The sequence below is a fragment of the Phlebotomus papatasi genome, chromosome 1 (assembly GCF_024763615.1).
Source record: "Phlebotomus papatasi isolate M1 chromosome 1, Ppap_2.1, whole genome shotgun sequence".
Classification (NCBI taxonomy): domain Eukaryota; kingdom Metazoa; phylum Arthropoda; class Insecta; order Diptera; family Psychodidae; genus Phlebotomus; species Phlebotomus papatasi.
The window spans coordinates 100,699,288-100,721,294 of NC_077222.1; the positions used below are offsets into that span (position 1 = coordinate 100,699,288).

Below are 22,007 nucleotides of genomic sequence, written 5' to 3' on the forward strand. Positions count from 1 at the left end.
CTTTGTATTTCTTTTCAAATTGTTGTCTATACTGTAAACTCATATAATGGAAACTTTTATGAAATTCATCATCATTAAATCACAATAATATTAAAATATTGTTTCAAAACCTAATAAAGACCATAAAAATGATTAAATGGAATTAGGAAGAAGAGAAATATAATACTTTCACCAAATTAAAATAATTAATAACAATTATTTAAAGATATTTTATTACCTTCGCATTTATTCTAAAATATTCATAATTACCTGTCGTATCTCGTTATTTAGCATGGAATTTGTGAAAATAATAACCATTGGGATCAATTTAATTCATGCTGGAAGCGTTGATTTATCATATAATGCACAAACTTAATAAATTCAATTATTCTTAGAATTTTTCTTTCAGCAAATAATTCTACATTGCTGAAAACAGGAGGGTAAATCAGTTGAAAAGAAAAGATACTTTGTAGAAAAGACTTTAACTTATTTAAGAAGGAACAAGTAATAGGGGATAGTACTGTCCCTTTGGACGTTCATTCCTTCGAATAATGTGAATTTCTTTTATTTTTCCTAAGAGACTTACGCATAGGGTGAAGTGGGGCACCTTTGAAATTAGTATTTTCACCTATTTCTAAATAAAATTGAGCCTTATTGTGAAATAATTTAGTTGCACAAACAGATTAAAAAGCTAAATTACTTTACGATATGGCTCAGTTCCACTTAAACATAGGTAAAAAATCTCCATTTCAAAGGAGCCCCACTTTCAAAGGTGCCCCACTTTCCCCTAATTTTCACAAAATTACCAATAATAAAGCTAACTTTAATAGAAATGTGTAAGTCTCTTATGGAAAACAAAAGAAATTCACATTATTCGAAGGCATGAACGTTCGACGGGAGAGGAGCTTCCCCTATCTTTTCTCTAATATCATTTCAGTATCCACATTCACTCCAATTATGCCCTAGATTTTTTTCAATTTTATATAAATTAATCAATAAACTTTTGCTTATTTTAAATTTTAAAAAATTAATATGCAGCACAAATATTTATTTTCCATCTTCAATTAATATAAAATTTTATTTATTTTATGGTATTAATTTTAGTTAACAATATTCAGTGTGATATTATTGCATTGATTATCCTTTATACGATACATATCCATTTTTCTCACTGCCACAAATTAAAAAAAAGCGAGTACAGAATCATTTAGAAAAATCAGTGTTTTTTGGAATAATAGTTTATTGATATTTGTTTTAAAATAATAAAATTGACAAATGATTAAAGATCCGCTTTTGCACTTATGTAGGGGAAACTACTCTCCCTTCGAACGTTCATGCCTTCGAATAATGTGAATTTTCTTTTAGTTTTCCTAAGATACTTACACATTTCTAATAAATATTAGTTGGCTTATCATCAATTGTTGATATTTCCGTGATAATTTAGGGTAAATCTCTTACGGAAAACAAAAGAAATTCATATGATTCGTAGAACAAAAAGAAAAATATGATGTAAAAATATTTAAGAATTAAAAATAAATAAAAATTCCAGTTAATATTATGAAGAAACATGCTAACTTTGCAAAATATTTGAGTTGAACTTTCTGGTAAGACGCTGTACCTTAAAAGTTTATAAGAAGGAATTTGTTTAGAAATTCGAAATCCTTATTACAAAGCATTATGCTCATAAGTTTAAGCATTTTGCAAATTTTCTTCCACTACGTCAGTCACTTTTATATCCTCCGATTTGAACCGATTCAAGTCAATCAGCCAAATTTGCTTTAAAATTAAAAATCACAAATTTGAAAAGTAGCTCAAAATTGCTCAAAATATCAATCAACTTAAAAAAACAATTTCTGTTTCATCGAAGTCCGGAGATTAGTAGAATTTGAACGGAAAATAGTTGAATTTGTCTAAAGTTTGAAGGCCTTTCAAATTTGTTAAAACTTCTTCCAATTAGTTGATAAATAAGTTCTCTAGAGCTGTCTTATAGCCTCTACACACTAGAGAAATTTATGTCCATATTGAAGTAAATTGCTCTACACAGAAAAAAATATTTTGTAAAAATGTTCGTAAATGTTTGTGTATTCCTATAGGGGAGTTACGAAATGCTCGTGTTTCCTATAACCCACAAACAAGTTCGTAAAAGTTTGTACTTTTTTCACAAATATTGTTAGTAACATGATCATTTGACGAGCATTTTTTGTACTTTTACAAACATTTGTTCGTAAATGTTCGTAAAAACACAAAAATTGTTCGTACAATTTTGTCATTTGTTCGTAAATGTTCGTAAATTACTATTTTATAATATTTTCAAGTACCAATTTTAACAAACTGTGCTTTACAAAATACTCGCATTATTACTTCCAGGAAATTAAAAAAAAAAAACTATTCAAAAGGTCTATTACCTGTATAAGGATTAAGGAAGATTTTCTACTAGAATATGTGACACTAAGGTCTTCTGGAAGATCGACAAAAATAAAATGTTCATTTTGTTACATTTTGCCCCAGGTATCCGTATTGATAATAATATATTGCACTTTCAAAATCAAATACTAATAATAATATCATATTAATGGGCTGGTGATGATTATCCAAAACAGTTCCTGGGAAAATTACCATATAGATTGTCTAAATAATATTGAACGAAAGGGAAAAACAATATACCTCGCAGCTATATTAATTTGTGCTATGATGTTTTTAGTAAATAATTCTAGAATTAATATACACATTTCGATTGAGTAAATACATATTATAATGTTATTGAATGCCATGTTAAGTGGCCAGTAGACATGTATGTAGACAATCTTGGTGTGTATATGGTCAATACGAATATGAATACTCCGTATTGGAATATATGTCCTTTCTGCACAAAGGACTACAGTATTGTTATACAACACAAGAAGATTTAATATGATCTTCACATGGCGATTTGCATGCAAATAGGCAATATGAGCCCCGTTTGATGTTTGCGAGAGGAATAATGCAATAAGCGGTTTCATGGGAACGCACACGACATTACAGAGAGAATAGATACATCTCCGGAGCCCCAGAGTCGATGATGATTATGATGGTCCGAGGAGGAGTCTCTTTTACCTCCCTTCAAAACAAGACAATGGTTGTTTCCCTACAATGTGTTCAGCCTCATCGGATTGCCGCCTGATGACTGTTGTTAGGCAAATTGTAAATGAAAGAGGTAATAATTATTTTAAAAGATATACGAGACTATAAAACGTGCTCAAATGGCCACTAAAAGACGTTAAAGTACGAGAAGATCTCTCATTGAACGCACTCCACACAACTTCATCACCATACACTTAATGTTGTACACATAAACGTCTTAATAACGACTGAAAAAGACCTAGAGGATATTCAAAGTAACGAAATCCCTTTGTTGGCACCTTCTTCCGAAAAAGCATCATTAGAAATGTCTTATGTACATCGACACTGAAGGTAAGGTATAACATGAAAAATGACACTATGGCCTAATGTGTTAGCCACTCACGCTTTAGCCATTTATTCCATCAAAGCCCTAAGCTTCAATGAAAACCCAAAGAGTTTGCAATCATATTACACTATAATGATCGTAAAAATGGTAGATTATTGAAATGCACGAGATGTAATTGTGGGAAAGTCAGAGATCAAAATCGCCTGCAAAATATTTCACTTCTGCTATTCAATACACAGAGAAACTATAATGCTTTCAGCAATTTAATTGACCATTTGTGACCCGAATATATGGAATCAAATGATCAATTTATGATTAGATATTTACACCTTTCTGCACATTCTTTCCATCGGCAACTAGCACTAAAGACTATTTGAAAATCGTTATCTTTATTAAATCCACCTCTCGCGGATTTCATCAAAGAAACTTTAATAAAATTGCACATTAGGAACTTTCAGCTGGTATTTTCCTTCAACTTGTTTTATGCATAAAAGAATAAAGTAATTAAGATTTTATATATCCCAAAAAAATTATATTTGATCCCAACTTTTGATAATTTTAATAATAAAATGTGGGACTGTGTCATCAACTCTAAATCTCTATGGATATATAAAAATGAACAATTTCATTCCGTATCAAAATATCAACGTTCAAGAATTAAATTACCACCAAGAACAATTCTGTCTTATTCCCATGTAATTAAACATTAAATCTCATAAAATATTTTAGTAGTCCTTTTGTGTGCTCTCTGATTGGCTTGAGCTTTGAATGATTTAAAGCTCTTGCTAATCAGGGAACGCGTTGAGACTAAACTATTTTGTGGAATTAAATATTTAATTACACTTTGATAATACCATTATTAAATTTTTATTATATTTTAGCTGATACAATGACTTTGTAAATAAAAACAACATTATATTATACAACTTGGTATTGCTTAGGAATCGGTCAAGGGCTGAACTTTGGATAAAGAGAACACCCTAAATAGACACAGCCTGATCCTCGAAAAGATGTAGTTTGTGAAATATAGCAATCAAATAAATTTAGCAGGTTTCTAATCGATGATCCAACGCCCGAAGATTATCTAATTCTGCCCTTAGCACTGGTGTCTAACCTGTAGAGTAAAACGATGATTTTGTGAATCGAACAGATGAATATTTAAGTCCGGTGCCGGAAAAAATCCCGAAATCCAAAATCCTGATATGGTTGAAATACCATAATCCAAATGCCGAATAGATCAAAATCACGAAAAGAAATAATCAGTACGGGGTTTTGTCTTTTCGGGATTTTGGCGTTCAGGATTTTGACTTTTAGAAATTGCAAACAATTAGGGATTCTGTCATCCGTAATTTTGGATTTTCGGGATTTTGTTTTTCAAGATTTTGGATCTTTGGGATTTTGCCCATCGAGATTTTGGATTTTCAGGATTCTGTCATCCGTGATTTTGGATTTTCGGGATTTTGTTTTTCAAGATTTTGGATTTTCGGGATTTTGTTCATCGAGATTTTGGATTTTCAGGATTTTGTCGTTCGGGATTTTGGATTTTCGAGATTTTGTCCATCGAAATTTTGGATTTTCAAGATTCTGTCATCCGTAATTTTGAATTTTCGGGATTTTGTTTTTCAAGATTTTGGATTTTCGGGATTTGTCCATCGGGATTTTAGATTTTCAGGATTTTGTCATTCGGGATTTTGGATTTTAGGGATTTTGTCCATCGAGATTTTGGATTTTCAGGATTTTGTCGCTCGGAATTTTGGATTTTCAGGATTTCGTCGTTCGGGATTTTGGATTTTCGGGATTTCGTCCATCGAAATTTTGGATTTTCAGGATTTTATCGTTCGGGATTTTGGATTTTCGGGATTTGTCCATCGAGATTATAGATTTTCAGAATTTTGTCGTTCGAGATTATGGATTTTTTAGATTTTGTCGTTTGAGATTTCGGATTTTGGCGTTTGAGATTTTAGTCCTTTCGGAATTGTCTCATTCAGAATTTCAGTGTTCGAAATTTTGGCTTTTCGAGATTTTATCTTTCGAGATTACAGGTTTTCAGGATTTTAACCCATTCGGGATTTTGGTTATTTGGTATTTCGACCCATTCAGGATTTTGTTTTTCAGAATTTTAGCGTTCGGGATTTTGACCGGGATCTATTTCAGTCATCAATTGATACAAAAATCATCATTTTTTCATCCTAACGATTCTTTAAGAATAAAACATAAAAAAATCAATAGGGTGTATCGTGATTTTGACAAATTGGGACAAAAATAAAAGATCCTTAATTTCCACGTAATATAGTATCAGCTGTTTTTAATAAATTTTTAGTGGTTCTGCATATTTAATAAACCGGTAATTCAATGGTTTTTTAATAATGAATCATGTTGTTCTACTTTTGCATAATTATTGTAAATTGTATTTAAGGCGATTATATAAATTACGTAAGTTATTTAAAAAACCAATGATGCACTGAAAGTAGCTTTGCGAAATATTCAAAATGCAAATATTATATATAAGCTTTAGGTTTGCACCGTGATTCGCGTGACCTTTAGACCGATTAATAAATTCTCTTAAACTAAAATACTCAGCTAGAGTATGAAACATTGGATTGAATTTACGTATTCATCTTAAAAAATAAGTACTAACAACCCTTTTTTAAAAGGAAGCTATACTGTACCCAAGTAGCAAAGACTCGCTATCACACGACGTGATTTTGAGTAAATGTTGACTCTATATATCTGAAGGGCACTTAATGAGTCAAGTGGTAGAGCACTTGCTGTATAATGCAAGTGTCCCAGATTCGAATCCCCTTTAGGTCACCAGGAATTTTTTCTGGCGTTAAAGGTGTTCGGATCGGATTGCATCCAGTGAGACTTCACTTGAACTATAACTATTCAATAACTATTCAATAATTAGTCATCGTAACGTGAATTTTTAGTCAGTTTTCTGACGTTTAGCGTAAGATGGGGTAATTTGGAATAATATCTAATTTGAAACTTCGATATTTCTTAACAGTTTTAGACGGAACAAAGAAAAAAACAAACTGGATGTTCTTTTGAATGTAAAGTCACGCACTTCTTCTTGATTTTCTTTATCTCTTTGATCAGCTGAAACAGTAAGAACTTCTCAAAATTCCAAAATAGATATGATTCCGAATTCCCCATCTTACCCTAGTGTTAAAGACATTTGAAAGATGTCCTCATGTCAGAATATCATGCTCCTAGTCATATCGTGCCACTTGGGTATTAGTCGTATTAGTATTCATTCCCAAAATATTCTACATTCCTCAAATAATTTGAAAAGCAATAATTTTTGTCCTTGTCCAAATGGTGATTTTCGGTAAAATTCAAAGACTTAACTCATCATTTTAAAAGTTTCAAACATGCAACTGGAATAAATATTCAAATTATGGGCGTATTTTGTTGTGCTATATTTTTTACGACTGTTTCTTAAATTTTGAGTGTATTCTCTTTTGGAATATTTCCAATTAGAAAATTCTGAGAACTCCAAAATACTGAGACACTGCGGATCTCTTATCTTGGGTGGTTAGAAAGTGATGTAGGGGAAGACTTTCAGGATTCGTACACAGCCTGGATTTGAACTCTTTATATTTTTTTTCAAAATTTTCTTTAATGAATCTGACTTTTCTGTATTAATATCGACGATTCAGAATATAAGCCGTACAACTCGATTTTTTACAAAATTCGATTTGTTCGCTTTTTGGATACTACTTTATATCTTCTACCTTCCCTGCGAATATTTGAAAGATAATTGTTTTCAAATCGCTCTCCTGGAAAATTTGTCTTCTGCGAGTTATTCGTTTCATATTCTGAGCGATCGATATATTTTAATACCTTTAAATAGATACGTCAGGTTCATTAAAGAAGTGTGTGCAGCCAGGGTGTGTGCGAAGCCTGAATGCCTTCCCCTAATTAATATAATACCTAACTTTTGTAAGCAAAAAGCATTAAAAACTACTATTTGCAAAGAGTTCATGTTATTGTATTTTATGCTCAATAATTTTTACTATTCAACAAAAAAGCGAATTAAATTTTAATGGTACCATATGGTGAATAACCCGCAATGTTACACAATGGTGTTTATAATGGTACTTAAGCATTAAACCATTTTAAAGCAATTTTGGTGCTCCTAGCAAAGAAAGTTTATTATATGGGTCAGGAAGAGGTAGATCCTTTATTCCATTGTTAAAGTTTTATATAGAAGCAAATTAGAGAAATATTGGACTTTGGTCATGATAGAAACTAATTTGTTGGACTTAGAATCGAAATATAATTTAGTCAAGTTGAAATTTAACATTTGAATGTTTTTTTTTTATCAAGGAATGTGCCTGACTTGTAGCCACTTTCCTTTCTACCGAACATTCTTGTAATGCCTTTGAATCTCTAAAATCCCAATTAGATTTAATTAAACATTCCTCTTCGATGATTTCGGATTTGGAATAGATTCCAATCGACAGTGTATAGTAAATTCTTAATTGGCTTATCGGAGAATTTCCAAAACATGGCTTTGTCAACGATTATCTACCCTATGTGTTATACAAAATTCTTGTAGCTATCTAATCCTCTTCAGAATGTTGTGGAGAGGAATTTTATGAAGATCCAAAAATTGTTTTAAATCTGTTAAAACGCCTCTGTGGCGGATGGGAGATGGGTCAAAAATAGAAGGTGTGCTGCCGAAGGTAAACATAAATTATGGTCAAATTTTCCTGGAGGTTATGCTGGGTGTTCATCATTTTGGAGTCTGTTTTCGAAATACATCTTTTTGGGCTGAATTTCCAATTTAACACCAAATAACTATTTATTGTGGAGCTTTTCGAGCTAACAAAGAAAAGATTAGAGAGGTGATTTGTTTGTTTTTATCGTGTCTATCGCATTACGAATTTATTAAAGTTTCTCTAATGTGCTTCTGGGGAATATTTTAATACACCTGCCTAATGGATATTTCAGTGGTCATTATCAGATCAGGGCGTCAATAAAATGTTAATTTATCGCCAAAAACTCAACCTTAAGAGCACATTACAAATCAAACTTTGCGTATTATTGCTCTGGTGGTATTTAATTAAGAAAGTAAATTTTCCCTATTTTCTTACGTGTTTTTTCTAACTTTTCTTTTTGTTTTTGGAATGTAATGTTTTTTTTTTTGTGTTTTGGCTTTTTGCTCAAGATTGAGCCATAAAAAAGCTAACTTCTTGAATTTCATTCCTGCACATGATTTTTGATAAACAAAATGGGAAACAAAACAAGAGCTTAGCAGCAACATTGCAAGGGAAAATTATAATGGTACAAGCAAAGAAATAATTTATTTCTTCAACAAGCGTTGGGCTGTACCATTTTAAATGGAAGTAATTAGTCAGCGCCGTGTAATTTGCAATTAATCATTTTCTTCTATAGTATTACCATGAATTCTATACAGAATCTCTGTTAAGGCAATGCATATCGCTATATTACTTGTGCAATTTTCATCCTAAAGTACCACCACACCCTTCCTTCCTCCAAAAGTATCATGGGTTATCCCTCAAGAAAATTCCGAAGTACTGTTCACGAAATTCCGATATAGTGTTAGCGATAATAGTGGATGATTTCAGCCAGCTCACGGCATTGTATTTTAATTTGCTAAATGGCTTGCCTAATAGTGAGCTCTTTAACTAACCAATTTACCACAAAATCGCACAAAATATAATGCAACCTTGATTAATGGTCACCCTGAGTCAAAACGTGACCGTGATTTATCGAACTGAAAAAGCGAGTTCAATTCCTTCTTTACAGATAAATGAGCAACAATTCAAAATGACTTAACATTTTCTCTCCCTAGATCGCATTACCACTCTATAATGATCATTATTCATGATAAAGAGTCTGCCATGCATTTTCTTCTCTACTATAAATTTAAAATCTTTTTGTGACACTTTAGTAAATCCCAAAATTTACTACACCTAATACTATGAATGATGCTGGGTAATTAGAAAATTGAAAGAATGCACGAAAATGTTAAAGAAGATGTTTTTAAGTGATTGATGTGGTGAGTTTTGTAAAGAGATTGGACTTTAAGAAAATTCATGACTCTTGAGGCACAACTTTTCTCGGTCTGGGCTGAAAATTCCGGACAGCACGGAATTCCGGACAAACCAAATCAATCAGTCCAATCAGCCAATCAAATATTCTTCGATAACATTTCGTAAAATTGTTCCTAAATGTTTGTGAATTCCTACTAGGGATTTACGAAATACTCGTAAAAGTTTTCACTTTTTCACAAACATTGGTCGTACATTTTTGTTTGTTTAGCAAGGCTTTACGAACAAATACAACAAAACAACAAAAAGTGCTCGTTAGCTGATCATGCTAGTGGAATGACATTTCGTATGTTTCCCAAAAGTTTCTAGCGCGCCGAAAAAACTTTTGAGTTTATTAGTTGTTTTTTTGTCATTGTAGAATGAATTATCAAAAAATACTAATACAAAATAAAAGCCAATTTAATAACGAAGAGGCAACCGAAAACCCCAAATAGGCAACCTACGTAGTTTTGAAGATATCTTGTTAAATGTGCACGAAAACAGGAAAAACTTTACACTAAAACTGGTCGCATTTTTCAGAGATAATGTCACCCCCCTGCTACGAACCATGTTTGTGAAAAAAGTATGAACTTTTACCAATTTTTTGTGAGTTATACTTATTTACGGACATTTTTGTAATTCCCCAATTGAAATTCACAAACATTTACAAATATTTTTACGAAATAGTTTTTGCAATGTGGAATTGCAAATTTTTAATTGATTAATTGATTTAATTGATTGATTTTTAATTGATTTAGTTTAATATTTCGCGAATGTTCTACGAATTCATTGAATTCACTCATTTCAAAATTGGTTCTTTGAATATTTTCTATATATTACAAACACTTTGAGAATATATGAGAATATTATGTAAACCGAATATTACAAATGTTTTACCAATATTTCAAGTATTTTAAGTTTTTTACAACTAATGCTAAAATCACTAAAATTTTTCAAATTCTTTAACTCCTTTGAGTTATTATTAATCGTATCGAGATATTTATTACAAGGTAATCATTTTTACAATGCGTTATATCCCGTGTTGGAAGAATCTGCGAAGTCCATTGTAGACTACCCAGGAGCGCCTTCCCGTAGTATGGTGAATGCTTCTTCCATGCTCCCGGAGTTGTTGGGCGAGGCGGTGCATTTTTATTACGTTATATCACAGTGAAAATGTCTTTTTCTAAACATTCAGATCTTTGCACCGGGCGGGACTCGAACTCACTACAGTGAATCGAGCCAGGGAATCGATCCGCCCAAGAGTCAACGGTCTTGCCTATTGCGCCACTGATTCCCCTTTGAGTATGCTTTCTGAATAATGAAATTATTGCGAATATCACGAATATTGAATGTTTTGCGAATATTGAGAATATTTTTCAAATATTGCCAATATAAGTATTACAAATTATATAATCAATTTTACATAACATGATTAAAATTAAAACAAAACAGAAATATGGAAAATATTTCTAGAAAGTTCATTTTATGTTGTTAAACTGAATCCATAAATTCGTTTTGCAAAATAAAACATTGCTTTGTAGTCATTCATTCCAACATTCTGAGAAATCCTTTTCACTTGTTCTTCCGCCCATATTTTTTCCATTTCTTTTTATAAATTTGACAAAACAAATGTATAAATACTTCTTTTAATAAAAGAATATTCTTCTTATTTTTTTATTTTTTTTTTCAAATAACAGAAGTCATGAAACATTCCAAATTTCTAGAATTTGTATAGGTATTGCATGGACTCAAATAACTAAATTCCAAATAAATTGATAGTGATTCTATATCTCATGTAAAGGTTTGTAGGGCAGATTCAGTTAGCTGATTTTTTTCACAACTGAATTGCCAAACAATTATTAATTAATATATTCCCAGCTAACTAAACCCATAAGTTTTTCTTGAGTATAACTTTTCGATTGGGCCAAAAGGCTAAAATTCTGAATGGGCCAAAATTCCGTTTGGGCTAAAATCTCGAAAGTCGAAATCCCGAAAGCCCAATTCCTAAACGCCAAAATCCCAATTAGAACAAAATCCCGAAAGCCTAAATTTCAAAATGATCAAAATACCGTTTGGGCCAAAATCCTGAAAGCCGAAATCTCGAATGCTAAAATCCCGAATGGCAAAATCTCGAACACCAAAATCCGAAAAGGTCAAAATCCCGAAAATCAAAATTCCAAATAGCCAAAATCTTGAATAGTTCAAAACTTCGATTAGGCCAAAAGACCAAAATTCTGAATTGGTCAAAATCTTCAAAGCCGAAATCCCGAAAGTCCGATTCCCTAAATGCCAAAATTCCGAACGGCAAAATCCCGAAATGACCAAAGTTTCGTTTGCGCGTTTGGGTGAATATCCTGCAAGGCGAAATCTTGAATGAGAAAATCCTAAATGCCAAAATCCCGAAAGCGCCAAAATATTGAACGCCAAAATCCCGAAAGAGTCAAAATATTGAAGGCCAAAATCCTGAAATCCAAAATACCAATTCTTAAAAGTGTCATAACTAAAATTATTTTACACTTTATCCTCCGTGTAATTTCGTCACTTTCGGAATTTTGATCATTCGTGATTTTGGCGGTAGGAATTTTAACATTTTGGGTTTACAGCTTTTCGGAATTTTAGCCTTCCGGGATTTTGGCCAACACCGTAAACTTTAGTATTTTTGAAAGTCATGCATATCTGAAACTGTTCACTAGTGTAGTCCCTAACTGATCGATATCAGAATAATTATCTTTGTCCTACTCCAGTAATTATTCGTGTTAATCGCTGAATGAAATTTTGCTTATGTCGTTTGCATCAACTATTATCGTATTTGCATTTCGATAGTTCAGTTTATAAAACGAATAAGTCGCGAATGGCCGACGTTACAGAATAGCAATTTCACACTGAGGTTTTACATGCTGAGTATAAGATTTTTAAAATATGAAACCCCTTTACCTCTCCGGTATAATATTCACAGGGATGGTAGAAGGTGTCAAATAGTACCCGAGAAGCGAAAAGAACGAATTGTTTAAAAAATCGATTTATTCGACCTATTTGACATATCGATTTTTTGTTTTTTTTTCTATGATTTTGGTTAAATAAATCCAAGTACAATTAAAATAGTTAAGATCTAATTTCACAAATTGTGTGATACAACCAGAGGCCTCTCGTCATTTCATTTTTACATACGTTTTTGCATAGAGGCACTGAAGACTATTAGCAAGTTTTTTCCTAAAGAGAATACACTTATCAGTCTGATATATTTCGAAATCGTGCATTAAAAGCTATCTAAAAAAACATATTTCATAATGTTCGCCTAAATAATTCAAGAACTACGAGCAAATTTGTTTACTTCGCGGTGCAATATCTGCATAATTTTTAAAAGGAAAATTGAAAAATAGCTTCACTTTTTATTAGGCTTGATGGGCCCCTGCATACAACAAACAATGATTAATCTACGGTCTCATAGACGGGACATGGAACGTCTTACAAAATGCAGCATGACCAATAAAAATTGGGAAAGAGCTTTATCGTGAACCCTATAAGCATCTAAAAAGGAGTCCAAATTCTATTTAATTCAATGTATATATGTGACCTTTAGCTTCTAAGCAAAAATGGAAAATAAATAAAAAGAAAACCTCCTTCATTTTGTGATATTGTCTTCCAACTTGGTATTCTTAAATCTTTAATTAATTAATCTTCTAAACCATCTGATTAATACCAAACGTCTTTGTCGTTTTTCACTCCACCCACTCAACCCTGATACCTTCTCTTGCTTCCCAACTGTGAACAATGTTTAGTAGAAAAACATCCTGACTTTGCCATATTGACTGTCTTCCCATGGCTGGAAAACTTGAGCCAAAAGTTACCAAGATGGTAAAATTGTTCTTCCAGAAACACAAATATAATTATCAACATGTTTGAGCATGAGGCAAAATTTGGGATTTGGATACCAACTTGTTTATTTTTGTAAAGTTTCAACTGCACCAACTTTCCCAAGAATCTCAGCATGATTATCCATGAAAAAATATATATATTGGGGAGTAATTAATTAAGAAGTATCTCTCGATGACATGCTCTTAAAAAAAATCATTAATAAATTATGTCCATGTCTGTTTTCTGTCTTGTAAAGTCTAATTGTAACAGTTGATTTTTCATTGATGGATGGAGAGCATGGAGAGTTGTTGCCCCCTCTGTGATTCTGTTGTGTGGATACTTGGGGAGTCGGTGGACTAAAAGTGCTTTGTGCTTGGGCATGGACTTATATGGAGTGAACTAACTGGTGGCCCAGAGGCATGGTCTTCAGTGCATAAACATTATACGGCATATGTATATTAATATATGGTATGTTGGTATATTATTATCGGTGAGGGCAATCTCTCGTCGCCAGCTCTCACTCTTGTGGCTGTGCATTTGGGTATGTGAACGCGATCAAACTACCCGATAGAAGGCAATCAAAGATAATCGATGAATAAATAAGTGAGATAGGTGTGAATAACATAACATATTGAGGCACATATTGTAGGCGATCTCTGCATAATAAATACTTTTTGCCGGCGGCAACTTTTGCCCTGATAAACAGCTCGTCAAAAAATTATTCGCTTGCAATTTCACATATTGATTTATGGTGTATAATTCTTTAATGCAATCTGCAAGATGAGAATTCTAGACATCATGTTAAAAAAAATCAATTAATCACCGCTGCACCATAATAAAATATTTATGGTTCACCTTTCATTAAGCAAATATCATAAAATGAAACTAAACATCAAACATTTACCCCCAGAGAGTTAAAATATAGTGTGTTGATTTCATTCTGGGTTAACAAGGGCTTTATGAAAATTCCCACAAAAGGGATTAATTAAATGCAATGCATAATGCCCAACGCACAATAACTTTTGTTTGTAAATATGTTTTCAAAATTTCCTATGAGAGTGAGCAAGATGACTAGATCTAGGTCTCACTCACTTCCATAGAAATGTCAAAAACATGTTTACAAAATAAATGTTATTGTGCTCTGGGCATAACAACGATAGAAAAACAATCATACGAACAACAATAAAGTCGAACACACCACATAAAGTTTTTCTTTTCTTCCTTCATCTCTGCAAGAAAAGAAAAAAAACGGACATCTTTTTTCCATCTTTGAATTTTAATGCCGAATTTTCTTTCATTGATGTCACTTTTATGCAAAAATACCACCATCTTCCTTCCCATCCCCCCAGCGAAAGCTCCTCATTGAGCAATATTTTATGCATTCGCGAGTGAATTAATGCGAAAATGGAGTAAATGCAAGAAAAAAAAGAAAACGTTTTGTGATTTCTTATACATGGGTATAAGAGAGGAATAATAATGGTAGAAAAAAAATTCAGAGAAAAAAAAATAGGATAGAATTTAGTTCAGCAGTCCTTTTGCTATCTGTTAATTAAACAGCAAACTTTGTCATGTTAAAATTTATGTCCATTCAGATGTTCATTTGCGGTTGCACTTTTTTTCTCCGCGCTCTCTTCCTATTTATTCTACACTTTCCTTTTGAAATTACTTATTCATGAGAGATAATTTATCCTCGGATGTTTTATTGGGATGTTGTTTGAGTACACTTCTTGACCAAAATCTAGTGACAATAAAGATATTACTGTGAAAAACAACAGTTGTAAAATTAGTTTTTGCAAACTTTTTGATATTTAGATAATTACCGAATAAATTGTGTAAGTGTAAGGTAAGGCTTTCAGACTTCGCACACATCTAGCTTCGAACCCTTCGTATATTTCCTATATTCTTTCAATGAACAGATTCATTAAAGGAACATGGGATAAAATGAAGTGTTCGAAGCCACAGTAGGTGCAGAGCCAGAAAGCCTTCCCCTAGGTAAGGCAAAATGGGGTACAGTAGACTCTCACTCAATCGGCTCTTTTTCAATCGGGCGAAAAATTTTGTTGACAATTTTCACGTTTAATTTTATGAAGCTAATTCGATCAAATTCGCTATAGTTCTTCCTATTTTATCGTGATTCTTTATAATTGAGCGCTTTTTTTGTGGAATTTACAAAGGCTTTGACGCCCAAATCTATCGATAAACCGGATGACATTTTGCCCCAAATGCCCAATTGAAAGAGAGTCTACTGTAGTTGGAATAATTTCCAATTTCGAATTTTGCGATTTTTCCACCTTGTATCAAATTAGCTAGGAAATAAAGAAGACCACAAAGAAGTTCAAGCTTAAATAAACATTCCGAATCAAAGGTCCTTTTCGTGTTTTTAGTTTTTTTTCCTTTTGTATATCTAAAACAGTAAAGAAATCTCAAAATTTCAAATTATATGAGATTCCAAATTACCCCATCTTACCTTAGTTTGTGTAATAAAGCACTCACGAATGAAAATTTACTAAAAGTGCTAGAATTCAGATAAGTTTTAGTACTAAAACCGATAGCAATATATTCACATTTATATATTCACCTTTAAATCAGCCTAAACTAACTCGGATTCAATGAGAGTTCTAACGAGAATTTAAATCCCCAGATATTCGATATCGCCCAATAAATAATTTCCATAAGAAGCAGTTTTGAATTTGATTTAATTAACGAAATACTCAAATTGGTTTACTGGTTTGCAACCGATTTGAGCCATTCATAAATCACTCAAAAATCAAGATAAAATAGCTGAGGAATAATGGGATTAATTTTGGGATAAAAATTACTTATCGGTTCATAACCTGTTCACTGCCAGTTCATAATGGATTTGAACCGGTTAAAACTTATCATAAATTATAATACCTTTCCAATGAGCCCAGTATCACGCAGGTGATAAAAACGTACATTAGGGCCTGTTTGACATTTGACGAAAACTCCGCCTAGGAACACTCTAAAACATATCCAAAACTAAAAAAACGTACTACACCTTGTCAAATAATTAAAACAAAGCATTAAAATGGACAGTGAAATTAAAATTTGATCAAAATAAAACAGAAATAATAAATTGATTGATTGATTTATTGCCATCTTTTTGTTTTCTTAGCCCAGTTAGCATGCAACCATTGCTGTCTTATCATCGATTCCAACCTTCAGCACGAAAACGATGGAAAGTCCCTTCACCAGTTATATGTTTTCCGACTAAGCACGTAGGTCACATTACATGGGAGGATAAGAATGCTCAAAAAGAGAGATTAAGGGGTTATGTGGGTCTCGCAAACTTAAAATATCATATTTTCTTTACGACTTTTTTTCATAAAATAAAAAATTATTTAATTCGAGCTCTTAAGCATATAAAAGCACAACATTTTAACTATATTTTCTAAAATTTTCATTTCAAAAAGTTAGCAAATTATTAAGACGTGATTTTTTTGGACAATTCTTTGAAAAATAAACATACTTTTCAGTGGACAAGTTAACTCAGAATATATTCGTCTGACGTCAATTAGCGAAATATTTCCGATTATCTGAGGAGTTAAACTCTTACTTAAACGGTAGAGTTCGTAGATTTTTTTTATCTTAATCACAACTTATTCTACAAGACAACGTGGTGTAAAATACGCCGAAAATTGTATTTCTTGTATAAAATTCTGCCAAAAATCCGAATTTCGTTTAAGAATAAAAAAATATGGTTTAAATACGATTTTAACTCATCAGCTAACAGAAAATTTTTTTCTGGCGTCAGATGAATATTCTCTGAGAAATCTTGTCCACCGAAAAGATTTCCCAAAAAGATCTTCGAAAATCAGATTTCAACGGCTGAATTTTTAAATTTTAATTTTTACGAAGCTGGGCCCTACAATTTTATTTTGTGTAGTTCCGTAATCGTTTTTTTTTATTAGGGGTCCATCTGGAAGATGATTGCCCCGCGTAATCGTTTTGTAGAGCTATATTGTATTACGTTAAAGAACAGTTTCCTTTACAAATATGCGGAAATATCGTATATCAACGTAGTCTCACAGCTCTAAATAGCCCCACTTACCCTTAACTCATATGGAGAAACCTTTCTTGGCCGAGAAACCCTTCGCGTTGCAAAACTTGAACACCTCAAAAACCATTTCACGAAACCCGAGAAACCAGAAACCCTTCTAAGTAAAAATCAGGTTTGGGTGTTTACTCATTGGTAAATATCCAAAAATATTTAAATAATCTTGGTTAAGGTAAAATGTAAAAGTTATTAACTATTTTGGCATTTTTGGATCGATTGAGAACACGATTATATCCTTTACTGACCAAAATGGATATTTTTGCTCACCATATTAAAATTTACTGACCAGAACTCTTAAAAATCCAGCCAAACTATAAATCGTAAGGCTCACTTTTGAGTTCACTTACTTAGTATATATTTCGTATAAAGTTTACTTTAGATTTTCACAATTTAATTTCACTACAGTTGCAAATTAGTGTCGGTATGTCATAATTCCATGAGATTCCAATATATTCCAAAAGCGTGATAATTTTAATGATTCAATGTGCTATCGTGTGATTCTCAATTTATTATTCCATTTGGGATTCTGTTTATTCCTGTGTTCGAATTTCATAAATTTTAAACATTACTGAATTAAGGGTTGAATGGGAATACTGGACCCTAGATTACTAATCGATCATAGGTGATTATATAGCGATATCTATGGCTAAATAATTGAAATTTGATTCTATGGTTCCATTTGATACTAAGAATTCTCTGATTGATTCCAACTTAGATTCTAACACAAAAATCTATCTCAAGTCACATGTTTCCTGGAAAATTGACTTGTCTGTATATAAGTCGAATAAGTCGATTTTTTGCCAAATCCATTTTTTCGACTTTTCGGGTACTCCTTGATACCCTCTACCTTCTCTATGTGAATATTAATGGACAATTAATTATTCCCAAATTCCCAAATTCCCAAAATAAATGTAAAATCTCAGCTTGAAAGCGCTCTCCCGTAAAGATGGCCATTCGCAACTTGTTTATATTCTGAGCCGTGGATATTCTTTAAAGGAATGTAAGAAATATATGAAGAATTCCAAGCCAGAGTATGTGCGAAACTTGAAAGCCTTCCCCTAGCTCATTTGTGTTTAAAATTTATTTAACAAATCTTGGAAATCGTAACGTAGATGCAGATAACTTTGCTTAACTTCTATTCGTAAGCTTTTCTTTAATTCCACCGCTTAAGGATGGTCTTCATCATTCCGGTGTACCATGCCTTGTCGGTGTAGACCATCCTTAAGTTATAGAATTAATATGGAAGCAAAGTCATCCCGAAAGCCAAAGTCAAACGCATCATTTCATCAAGGGGATTAGAAAAGCATTATTTTTTTTCTTGTAAGGGATGAGCTTATCAGTTCGAATCAAGTGCAGTGAAGCTGACTAGATGCAACACCTTTAACGCCAGAAAAATTTTTGGTGACCTAAAGGGAATTCCAACCCGGGACACTTGCATTATAGAACGACTACTCTACCACTTGACCCATTTAGTGCCTTAAGTACTCAGTGAGTACTTTAATTGAAAGTCTCTTTAAAAATCCCAGCTCTATATCAGACTATATTGCAGCACATAGAATCCCTCCTGATGTTTATGTTGGAAGCATCTAAAATTTGCACTCCCCAAAATCAACTGCTGTGCGTTGTATAAAATATTGGTTGTTGGAAAGGGAAGCATTTTAAGCCTAGCTTGCAGCAAAATAATTGGAAAATTCCTGGTAAGTCCACAGTAATTTAATTATTTGACATGAAGTGTAACTTAAATGGTGTAAAAGGGTTTAATGCTTATACTAAAAAGCACTCTTTACACGAGTTGATTTCCAAAAGATCTTGAATTTCAAAATTACAAAGAATTGTAAAAATTTTTCAAAAATAGTTAGTCAATTGCTAAATAGTTGAGTTTTCCTTAAATTCTGCCTGGTATAAATTATAGCAGGTAATAAGCCTAAACCTCGTACAATGATATTACTATTAGGACGTTGTGTAGGGGAGACCGGGGAGGTTTGGGACAGGGGTAGTGTGAGACAATGCGATTTTTTCATTAATTTTTGAAAGAAATGAGATTTAACCACTACTCAATCGTAAGCAATATTAAGATGTATCTTGACTAATAGAATGGATATCTTCAGTTTTATTGTTTTAATTCCATGAACACTTTCTTAAAAATTGATAAAAATTGTATATTTTGACGTCTCAGTTTTGCTCTTTGTATTTTATATCAGCGATATTATAATCAAATTTTTTTTATCTCATTAGGTAGCAGTGTAATCTGGGAACATATTTTTATAAAAGTTTCAGAGATTATACGCTCTTGTTTTTTACTTAAAGGTTTTAAATCCCAAAACTACACACGGGGATGTTTGTAAAAGCAAAGAAATCTAGGATAGTAAAAAAAGAAGAAAATACATTAAATAAGGGATTGACAATAAATGACCCTACAGTACAAATTAAATTGATATTAATTTCTAAGTATGAAATAATAGATTGAACACTTTTATTTCGATTGGAAATATTTTTATTCTAGTATTTTAAATTAATTAATGTGCTCCAATAATGCAAATTATGCGAGAAAAAATGCGTCCCAAACATCCCCTTTTGCGTCCCATACTGCCCCAAATCGGGGAGGTTTGGGACAAATCGTCAAGTTAAATGTTTTATCTTCTCCAAGAAAATTCATCTGTTTTCCAAGTTCTATCGAGTACTTTTTATAAAGTCAATACCCATAAGTATCCTATAGACCGCATGAAATTGTAATACATTATCGTGATTTTTTGGAATATTGTCTCAAAGTCAGAACATGAAAAAGTGTCCCAAACCTCCCCGGTCTCTCCTATGTATGTTCTAAATTTAAAACACCCATCCGATTCATTCGCTATTTACTGGTAAAAGCTGTTTACAATCTTTCTTAATCGACTGTATTCAAGTCTCACTCCCTACCCTACGGCTATTGATATAGAAATGTTTACTGCAAACTTACTTGGTCTGTCCAATTCATTTATAAGATCATCTGCCTCGGAGTACGCTGCATTGACGACAATCTGATTCCATGAATTGATTGAACAACACCAACAGAGTAACCACCAGATGCGGAATAAATTTCTGGATTGGAAGGTATTCCGCCACAGTTTGAGACTAAAACTGCCATGGTGGAGTGAGAAAGTCATTTTGGGGGAATCGAATTTTAATTTACAACCACACACGAATTTTTTTCTATGAAAACTTCAGCTCTTTTCACTGTCATTAGAATATTAATATTGAAATTATTACACAAGTTGCACACACTGTGGAAAACTTTATATTTCTGCGGAAGATTTATGGCCCAAGTTATATTAAGCGAGAATTCTCAATGGAATGTGATATGACGAGCACTACAATAGCACTATTTCTTTGGTGTTAAAATTTTATAAGATATGTATGATGACTTCCAATTCTTCAAAATTTTTTTGTTGTTGCTGTATTTCTTCTCAAATTGATTTCAATTCAGTTCAGTACAAAGTCGATTGAATATTTTTCCATAATTATACCTCTCATTTGTGCGAGTTTTTTGGTGATTCTCTCAATTCATCATCTTCGTTAAAAAATACCAATGGGAATACATTAAATAAAAACCGTGAAAGAATATACACGAAGACGCCACATTTTTTTTTGTACATTAATGCACATAACACTTCATTTCACACTTGTCCCCCCTACAATGTTGACTAATTTTCTGTCAGTTAGTAATGCTTGAGACATGTCCCCAGAAATACTCTCACATTCCTTTGACACTCTATAATTTTCGTTTGCCAGGTCATCTTTCTCTGCCTATCAGATCCATCAATATTGACATTGATTTAGAGAGCAGTTCCTGTAACAAAAAAAGAGACAAAATTAAACTATTAGTTTTTTTTTGGTTTTTGAAACAACAAAACAAGGCAAGGACCAGCACATGGCTGAAAATATAAACTAAAACTCTATTTGTGCTCTAGTTTAAACATACACTGCACATAATGTAAATTATATATTTTCCGGTAATATTTATCTTTTATACAGGATGACAATATACAATTATTTTAGACTGTAATACCACTAATCGTTTTAATGTTAATCAAATATAAACAGCAACTTTAAAGCATATACTTTATAATAAAGATAGTTTTAGAATAAATTGATTATCTAAAAGTTTGGAAAACATACAAAATTTAAGCGCATTTTAGTCCACTCAGCATTCTGCATTTGCTAATAATTATTTCATTTTCAATTTCAAGAGTTTCGGAAATTAAAAAGTTTTCCTTTTTGTCGAATATCCATTTAAAAAAAATAATGAAATAAATTTTTAATTCACGTAGTTTTAATTCAGTTTTATCTCATTTGTTGTTTTAGTTTATTTGAGTTACCATTGAACTCATATTTTTAACATATTAATATTTCCGGTGACAGTATTATTTATCAATTCATATTTTTTATAATTTGTTCTTTTTTTCTCGTATGAAATGCCTACAAGCAATATAAACACAGCACTGTTAATATTTGAAATATAAGACAAGGAGAAATAATACAATAAAAAACATAAAACTAGTAGCAATAAATTTCTATGAATAAATAAAATATTAATCGAAAAAATATATTT

At 32.1% G+C, this 22,007-nt stretch overlaps 1 protein-coding gene across 1 annotated transcript in view; it reads right to left on the minus strand.

Annotated features, from left to right (window-relative positions):
* The window catches only part of LOC129810085 (hemicentin-1), a 140,440-nt gene that overhangs the window by 71,989 nt on the left and 46,444 nt on the right, over nucleotides 1-22,007 (minus strand). The window contains exon 2 of the mRNA XM_055860342.1: nucleotides 20,376-21,245. Within this exon, the coding sequence (XP_055716317.1) occupies nucleotides 20,376-20,562 (187 nt within the window). The 5' untranslated portion in view covers nucleotides 20,563-21,245. The remainder of the gene's footprint in view (nucleotides 1-20,375; nucleotides 21,246-22,007) is intronic.